This window comes from Caenorhabditis briggsae (genome assembly GCF_000004555.2).
Source record: "Caenorhabditis briggsae complete genome, chrX, whole genome shotgun sequence".
Classification (NCBI taxonomy): Eukaryota; Metazoa; Nematoda; class Chromadorea; order Rhabditida; family Rhabditidae; genus Caenorhabditis; species Caenorhabditis briggsae.
In genome coordinates this window covers 1,420,126-1,430,039 of record NC_013491.2, presented here as the reverse complement: position 1 = coordinate 1,430,039, position 9,914 = coordinate 1,420,126, and the positions used below count along the sequence as shown (strand labels likewise).

The 9,914-nt window shown below is 37.2% G+C and overlaps 1 protein-coding gene across 1 annotated transcript; it reads left to right on the top strand.

Moving 5' to 3' along the window:
* Positions 1-4,733: 4,733 nt before the first annotated feature.
* On the top strand, positions 4,734-6,379 carry CBG27422 (the record flags this gene model as incomplete). Its single annotated transcript, XM_045238810.1, has 8 exons — positions 4,734-4,775; positions 4,821-5,053; positions 5,117-5,206; positions 5,259-5,357; positions 5,405-5,488; positions 5,537-5,638; positions 5,934-6,001; positions 6,291-6,379. The coding sequence occupies 8 exons, from the start codon at positions 4,734-4,736 to the stop codon at positions 6,377-6,379; spliced, it is 807 nt and encodes a 268-aa protein (XP_045099789.1).
* Between the last annotated feature and the right edge of the window lie 3,535 nt (positions 6,380-9,914).

Sequence of the window (9,914 nt, the reverse complement as noted above, 5' to 3'; positions counted from 1 at the left end):
TTAGATCAGTCTGATTGTGGCAAGTCGCAGTGCACAACAAATTTGAAAAGTTGAAGCGAAGGAAAAAAGCAGCCATTGGCACTGGACCACTGAGAAAGGAGAAAAAGGTGTCGCCGAGGTGGAAGAACTAATTCGAGTATACTGAAGGTGCGAAGAAAGATACAGTCATGTTATAGAGAGAAAGTTCAGGAGCACCAAAAAAGAGCTGGTCCATCGTCATCAAAGAATTCCAACAAATCGTCGGAATATTGGCACAGAGATGGGAAAAAAAATAAATACCGGTGAGTTTTCTTAAAAGAATTGGGTCTTGAAGGATGATTGAAGTGAAGACTTGCGCATGAAAGTGAGGGACGTCAAAAGCCGCGTGAGTGATTTTCTGGGAGAAGGCAGCAGGAAAAGGGAGTGGGATTCGCAAATCTTACGGGATAATTTGAAGATGGTGGTCGAGTGTCTGAGCAGGATAATGAGATTATTAACCCTGCTGGAGCCAGTGACGTTTGATAGAAAAGACAAAAAAAGCGAGGGGATCGATAAGCGGGAGTTCACCAGTGCTGGGGAGGATGCCGAAATTTTCTTGGAGTTTCTGGTAGCTGGAAACAATAAACAGGGTGCGGCAAAAGTACGTGTGCATAACTTTAAAGCAAGAAAAAACTCATATTGTCGTTTGCCATACAGGGCTCAAACAATTTGCAGTTGATATTCAAAGACATTTTGAATATATTGGCCAAGTTTAAAAAAATATATCATTACCCATCCAAAAGTTACAACCGTTCGAATTCACATCCTCAAAATTTCAACTCTTATTTGGACTGCTTTTTTGAGTTTCAGAGTAGGTTGTAAGTAACTGAGAGGAAAGTTCTGTGGAAAAGTGTTTTATTGTAGATTGCAAAAACTGTAGTTTCTAAAAAACAAAACAGTTTTTGTCTATGATTTTCTTGAACTGAGCAGCGATCGTTTTCTCAAAAGTTGTGAAAATTAAGTTTCCGCTTCTATACCGCTCTGGGTAAGGGGCTAGCTTGATGAACCAATATATCATTCAAATCCTCATTTAATACTCTATTTCACAACACAGTTTTTACAATTTTAACTAAGCCCTGAAAGATTTCAAACCAATGAACTCATATTTCAAGGTAATGTTGGCACGCAACTTCTTTTAATTTTATTCCAGCATGAGTTTAGATCGAACAGAGACTAGTAGTAGTGTTCAAACTTCGTTACAACAATGTAAATGAATTGTAGTTTTTGAAAAACATGCTACTTCTCCCACTCCAATCAGTACCTACTATTCAGGCATGGTTTTCCGTTGACCGTTAAAAATTTCGAAAAACTTAATTTTTTTCTTTTGGGAATGAGATAGATAAGCAAATTGTTTTATCATTTTTATTGTCTCTTTATACCCTATCGTAAATAATAGTTTTCCTAATGCTTGGAAAATTTCTCTTGAATTGTTTTGTTGTCAAAACAATAGGTTAATCAAATTGCATATGCAAGTTTGAACGTCTCCAGTTTCATTGATTGCTGAATCTTACAGTTTCATGTTTCATGCACGTTATAAACAGGACTCATAGTTTCCAAAAAGCAAATTTTCAAAGTCCCGGCATAACCAGTAAGAGAGGTAGAAAAGAGTAAACTTGAAAAAAGCTTCGTGTCTCAAGCATTATGTGATCAACCACTTTTCCGATCCTGTCGGGAAAACTAGGAAAGATAAATTGAGAAACCAAAATTATTGTTAAATGTCAGCGTTGAAATGATCTACCTGCAAAGTTTTAAATATTTCGGTTTACCTAGAAGAAAGTTACAACGACTTCTTTATGCACAAGTATTTTTGTCGCACCCTGTATAACTGCGAGTTGCAAATGCGAAAACATTCAGTGTGAACTAGAAATTTAATGTTCGTACTAGACTGAAGATTGGTGGACAAACACTGAAAAAACGAAGCTCAAAAAAGCTCAACCTTTCATCGAAGAATGCGTCAAAAAAGTTGCATTTCAAATAGTGAACAATAAAGCCAAAAGGGGAAAGGATGACTGTCAAATTTGAGCTCGATTATCTCAATTACGATGCGAGATATCAAAAATTTGTAAACTGACAAAACTCTTGTGATATCATGTTCAACAGTTCATCAGTTTACAACTTTTTCATATCTTCCATCGTAAACGAGATACACTGGCTCAAAGTTGAAAGGTAGGAAACCCTTTTATCACAAATTTCACGGAAACTAAAGAGGGTGAAAGAAGGGAAACAAGTTAGTCTATAGTGAAAAAATGAAGGAAATCAGACCAGAAGGTAATTTTAAAATATAGCGAAAAACACTCAACCTATAATTTAGAAGTATAGAGCAAAATACATAACTTGAGAAGGGAATAGAAGAAAATGGAGAGGAAAAGACTTATGGTGATATTGGCTTGGCCTAAATTTTTAAGGGAGATAACTAAATGAAAACAAGAAAAAAATTGGTGATAAGTTATAGAAAATAATTAGGACACTATTACAATTTAATTGAAAAAGAATACATGTTAGAGGTAAACAGAAAAGGCAAGACGACATCATTAAACATAGTTACATGTAAGGTCAATTATTCAAATGTATAAGGAGTATGCAAGTGCGCGCGGCTGGACAGGCGCCGGCGTAATTGGCAAGACGTTTGAATGTAGAGGGTGTTGGATAAAGGTGTGTGATGGTTTTCTAGAAGTTGTGAGGAAAGAGGACGACGGAGGAGTGGAGAATCTGGAATTATAAAAATTTAGAAGATTACTATTAGTCGACAATTAATGTTCAGACTAGTGAAATTATCTACCGCATTCCCTCTAATAATGCCCCACCGAACTTCGAGCTCAATTATCTCGATTTCTGTTAACGATATCAAATATTTGTCAACTGCAAAAACTTTGATGATACTGTGATAAATAATTTATTAGTTGCCAAAATTTTGAGATGTTACACAGGTATCGAGATAATTTTTCAAAGTTGTCGGTTTGGGTGGGCTTCAGGAGGAAAACCGGTAAATTTTTTTCTTAAATAATTTCTGTTCGAACAAAAAAGAGTTTTCTTCTATTCCAAAAAACCCGAATACCAAGACTGAAAACGTACTTCATTGTTTCTATTTTTACGGTGTAAGGGATGGAGAAACTAAAAATTAGTGGTGAAAGAGATTAGTGATTATGTATAGGATTCACGACAACGCGGAAAAATAGATCATATCATAACCAAAACAAGTGTTGCTGCAAACTATATTTTTTGCAGGATTCCAATGAAAAATGGTTGTGAAGGATAGAGGAGAAAGACCTGACGACTCGCGTTTGAGTGGGTTGAAAAAGCAAGAGGCTTGAGATCAAAGAAATGGAATTTGTTGAAGTGTTGGAATAAATTCAAAAAAATGATGACATAAGCGGACCAATAAGTAACAGAGAAAGGTACAACTGACGAAATGAAGCAGTAATGATCAGTTTGTGTGTCGCCAAGCCGAAAAACACAATCATCAAAAAGTCTGCGATCATATTCTTGAAATTGAACCTTTAAAAAAGAAGAACATTCTGAAAGTAGTATTTTCACATAGGAACAACATGAAGAGCTGATACAACCTAGTTTGATCAAAAAAATCTATGTTTTAACAAAACCAAGTCTAAGCAGTGATTGAAGGCATTCTCAAAATCATATATATTTTTTTTATTTTCATTTAATTATGTATGATCGAAATTCCTGTCATCCTGATGTTTATACTTTAAAAATTTTAACCGATCCGCGGTTCGGAGATTTTCAGAATCCGGCCCGTCGCAAGTATGATTTCAATGCGCGCCAAAACTGATGTCTTCTTTGTCTTCCACATTTATTAATTTGATATTCTCTGTTCTCATTCATTTCTTGCCTTCATTCTTCTGTTCTTCTATTCCCCCGTCCTCTTTTTTCTCCGTCATTTTTTTCCGTCGTATCCTTCTTGTCTCTTCTTCTCTCTGCCCTCTTCCGGTGAAACGTTTCAAATCTTCCACGTGCATATGATGTCTTCTCTTCTGGTTCCTCTCCGTAAAAATACCACAAGTTTCGGAGAGTTTCTCTCGCTTCGGACACCAGCCAACGAAACGGGTGTCAACTAGCGGTTTTCTTGCCTTTTTCGTGAAAAAAAGAATTGATCTTTGTGCTTAGAAACGTTTTCTTTTCTTAATGCGTTGTTCTGAATTTTAGTTCGGTGATTCCTGAAATAAATTGAAGAAATAGAAAAGTTATTGTGTTGCGAAACGTTCAAAACTGAAAATTTTCGTTTTAAAAATAATTTAAAATCCCTCTGAGAGTTTATCTCAGTTAGCTTTCAATAGTCTTATCTACTAGCAAGGACGTTTTTAGAAATCCTGAATTAATTTAGAACGATGAGAACTTAAAAACTTATTTTGATCTTTTGAATTTTATACTTTATGCCGATTTTTTGATTTTAGCTTGAGCTATGCTCAAATGACATGTTTTTCGATTATTAAAATGATAAGTGTCACGTTTCCCTAGTTTTAGTGAATAGGTTTTAAAATTATCAGCAGCTGAAATGAAATTTGTATGCATGTAGGTACACTGCCATTTCCCATTTTTCTCTAAATTCTTTGTTTTTCTGCCACTCAGATGACTAATTTGTTGCTTTTATATTACGTTATTTGTCTTCCTTTTGTTTCATTTTTTGCTCTTCTGGATTAACGTTTAAAAATTTTCAGCTTGGGGAATAAAGGAAAGGAAGAATAGCTGGAGACAAGCAAATGATGGATGATTGTCGGACTCCAACACCGGAAAAAGACTCAGTAAGTTGAAAAAATTGAAAAAGGTATGAGGAAAATATGTTTCAGAAAGATGCATTGACTTCTCCAACACCACCGACTTCAAATGATTCTTCTAGAGCAGTGTCTGAAGTTTCGAATGAGTCTGATGGTCTTTCGGAAGAGGTTTCCGATGAATCAGAAACTCTGTCAGGAGGGCACTCAGATGCATCTAACGCTCCATCAGGAGAGCGCTCCGATAAATCAGAAACACCGTCAGAAAAATCAGGAGCTTGGAATGATGCCGCAGACGCACCTGAGAGGTTAGTAGTCTAGAACTTTCATTTTCTCGGTTCATTTTTCTCAAAATAATCTCGATCTTTTAGAACATCGTCAACAGCTGCCGTTCAAGATCAGCAAGGGACATCCGTGACATCAGCACCACAAATGGCGCAGCAAGCAACTAGTTTCATTGAGTGAGTTCGCCAATGTTTGCGGTCGAATTTTCGAAAAATCACAATTTTCCAGCCGACCAAATCTGTTTCCAAGATACATGCCACTATCTGCTGAGCATTTTTTCGCTCACTGTCAACCTCGGGATCATTTGATTTTTCATCACAACGACTTGTTAGTGATGCTGCCAACCGTTTCTGCTAATCTTTATTTCATTTTAGCATGATCAAAATGTACCACCAGCTTCACCCACTCAGTTTCAGCGATCATGGGATTCGGGATGTTGTACAAAATTTGTACAACCAGTGAGTTTGATAATTGAAAAGTTCAAAGTTTCACAAATTGGAGTTTAGCATCATAAGCGCTGATATGATATTTGGAGATATTGCACGAGGAAAACCAATTTTGATGAGAGAAATGCAACAACAAGTTCGAGATCTTGGAAACATTATGCAGTGAGTTGGAGTTAAATGAAGGGATAGAACGCGACAGTGCCGATTTGAAATTTGGCAACGAGCAAAAATTTGGACCCGTCGCGCATCAGCGTGACGGTCGCTAGCTAAGAAACAGCATTTAAGACGGTTGAGATTTCATAAAATGTTTTGAAATTCAGCAAAATTGGCAAATTTTTCGACTGTGTTACAAAACGCATTTTCCGTATCTGCCCGTTGGTGATGCCGTGATAAATAATAAAAATAAAACTATCAAAAATAAGAATCAAGATACTCCAACACCCAAAAACGTTTTCAGCTTGAACAATCTTCTTCCACCGCCGCTTATGTCATCAATGCCGCCGCCTAATCCACTCAAAAGAAAAGGTGAGTTCACGTCAATTTTATGGATTGAACTGCCGCCAACTGGCTTTTAAATTTTGCATTCCTGACCAACAAAGAGAGCTTGAATTGTTCGAAAGTTTCTTGGCCGGCACAAATAATTGAATGGTTATTTACAAGAGGGGTCCCAACGTGGCCCGTGAAACTCGCTCTCTGAAAGTTTGAATATTCGAGATAGTGAGCAATAAATTCAAAATTTCTAACACAAATTATATATTAGATTGATCATAAAAAACTAATTTTCAGTTTTTTTTCTGCATTTCCAAATTTTCAGACGCACCCACCGAAGTCACTTATACCTGTTTCGAACCAAAGAACATCCGATTGATCGCAAAATTTGAAGATCAGCGTTTAAATCAATGAACAGAGGATTTACAATGTGCTTCGTGTTTTTCAATGTTATATTATATACATTTCTTCCTTGACCTATCAATTTTTTTCCGTCCCGCCTGTGTTCTGAAATTTGATTCCATTTTCTAAACTGTCCGCTTAAAGATCTATTTCTTTCTCTCTGATCTCAGTAGTTGCATTCTGTTCTGCTTCGCAAAAAAAAATCAGGCTTTTGTGTGAATAATATCATCTTCATTTTTAAATCGAATGACGCAATTCTGAATAAATGCTCATTGATTTTTTTTTCATAAAATAGATTCAGAAGAATAATCCCTCTTTAATAAAATTATACGTTCTTCTTTGGTCCAGCAGATAAAATGGGCGTGAATGTGTGGACATTCGAAAAGGCCTTGAGCGTGGAGAAACATTTTCGTCAATAATCCTGTGTGTTGAAGGCCCTCCAAATTGTTGATTTTTACTGAATTTTTCTTATTCTCGGTGATACTGTGATATAGGTTCATTCATCTATTGGAAACAAATTAAGTTTGACTGTGAATTTTTTTTTTCAATTTTAGAGACATGAGCAATAGCTATAAAAATTTTCAGAAAGTATGCAAATGCGTTCACGACAAGTAGATTAAAACAGCACTGTTGAAGTGGAATGGTTGGTTATTCAATAATTTTCTGTTAAGCTTACTTTAACTTATTCAGAGCAATCGATCGAGACGTGAACTTGCGACTCTTAGACAAGAGAAAATATTGTGAGTACGTTGTTCAAATAAACAACTTAAATTGTTTTTGAAATAGTGTTTTCCAAAATAACTTCCAGAAATCAACATTTTCGAAGAAGAAATTCAGAATGATAGTTGTGACTAATTTGAAAAAAACAACGCTACTGTCCAAAACATAAATTGAAAAAATTTTGTGTATTATTCCAAATACCGTAAACACTAAAATATAAATCTCTCAAAGCGTTAATATCGAGTTCATGCATCTCATTTTCAAGGAAACGAATCGAAAAGTGGTCAAGAAATAACATAATTATCATGTTATCCACAGTATGTATTCCATTTGCTGACAACTTTCCGATGTTTTGCACACGAACCTAGACAAATTGACCAAAATTTTAAAGTTTGGGGGACACTATATAAAAGTGTTTACGTTCGAAGTTGTTTTTCAGTGAAACACCGACAGACTGGAAAGCTTCGACAGGCTTGCAAATATCTCAATTATAATTTTTTTTGAATAAACTAGTTGCTTAATGACTCGTGTATGTTCCTGTTCTATCCAAAAAAGAAATAGCAGTTACACAAAGAATTCTACAGTAGCGGTGGTAGATTGTAATAAGTTCGGAGGTGGTAGTTAAACCTGTAGTAGGTTTTCACAACTTCAACTACAGAAGTGTTTCCAACTATCACTCTAAACGGACTTCACATCCGAACTACCAGCTTTGAACCCACAACAGTTGCAGCTTCTAGCTCTGAACCTACAGCAGAATCAAATACTGCCTCTGAACCTACTACAGTTGCAACTAGCACCTCTTCTCTAAGGGACAGAGAAACGATTTTGTTCTTAAAATGATATTCAGTACTAAAAATTGAACGTGGACCTACCACAGTTTCAACTACCACCTCTGAACGTACTCCGGCTTCAACTACCACCTCTGAACCTACTACAGTTGCAACTATCACCTCTGAACCTACTCCAGTTTCACATATCACCTATAAACCTACTCCAGCTTCAACTACCACATCTGAACCTACTCCAACTTCAACTAACACCTCTGAACCTACTCCAGCTTCAACTATCACCTCTGAACCTACTACAAATTCAACTAACACCTCTGAACCTACTCCAGCTTCAACTACCACCTCTGAACCTACTCCAACTTCAACTATCACCTCTGAACCTACTACAGTTGCAACTATCACCTCTGAACCTACTCCAGTTTCACCTATCACCTATGAACCTACTCCAGTTTCAACTACCACCTCTGAACCTACTAAAGTTTCAACTATCACCTCTGAACCTACTCCAGTTTCAACTATCAACTATGAACCTACTACAAATTCAACTAACACCTCTGAACCTACTCCAGCTTCAACTAACACCTCTGAACCTACTCCAGTTTCAACTATCAACTATGAACCTACTACAAATTCAACTAACACCTCTGAACCTACTACAAATTCAACTAACACCTCTGAACCTACTAAAGTTTCAACTATCACCTCTGAACCTACTCCAGTTTCAACTATCAACTATGAACCTACTACAAATTCAACTAACACCTCTGAACCTACTCCAGCTTCAACTACCACCTCTGAACCTACTACAGTTGCAACTATCACCTCTGAACCTACTCCAGTTTCACCTATCACCTATGAACCTACTCCAGTTTCAACTACCACCTCTGAACCTACTAAAGTTTCAACTATCACCTCTGAACCTACTCCAGTTTCAACTACCACCTCTGAACCTACTAAAGTTTCAACTATCACCTCTGAACCTACTCCAGTTTCAACTATCAACTATGAGCCTACTACAAATTCAACTACCACCTCTGAACCTACTCCAACTTCAACTATCACCTCTGAACCTACTACAGTTGCAACTATCACCTCTGAACCTACTACAGTTGCAACTATCACCTCTGAACCTACTCCAGTTTCACCTATCACCTATGAACCTACTCCAGTTTCAACTACCACCTCTGAACCTACTAAAGTTTCAACTATCACCTCTGAACCTACTCCAGTTTCAACTATCAACTATGAACCTACTACAAATTCAACTACCACCTCTAAACCTACTCCAGCTTCAACTACCACCTCTGAACCTACTCCAGTTTCAACTATCAACTATGAACCTACTACAAATTCAACTACCACCTCTGAACCTACTCCAGCTTCAACTACCACCTCTGAACCTACTACAGTTTCAACTATTACCTCTGAACCTACTCCAGTTTCAACTATCAACTATGAACCTACTACAAATTCAACTACCACCTCTGAACCTACTCCAGCTTCAACTACCACCTCTGAACCTACTCCAGTTTCACCTATCACCTATGAACCTACTCCAGTTTCAACTACCACCTCTGAACCTACTAAAGTTTCAACTACCACCTCTGAACCTACTCCAGTTTCAACTATCAACTATGAACCTACTACAAATTCAACTACCACCTCTGAACCTACTCCAGCTTCAACTACCACCTCTGAACCTACTCCAGTTTCACCTATCACCTATGAACCTACTCCAGTTTCACCTATCACCTATGAACCTACTCCAGTTTCAACTATCACCTCTGAACCTACTCCAGTTTCAACTACCACCTCTGAACCTACTCCAGCTTCAACTACCACCTCTGAACCTACTCCAGTTTCACCTATCACCTATGAACCTACTCCAGTTTCACCTATCACCTCTGAACCTACTAAAGTTTCAACTATCACCTCTGAACCTACTCCAGTTTCAACTACCACCTCTGAACCTACTCCAGCTTCAACGACCACCTCTGAACCTACTACAGTTTCAACTATTACCTTTGAACCTACTAAAG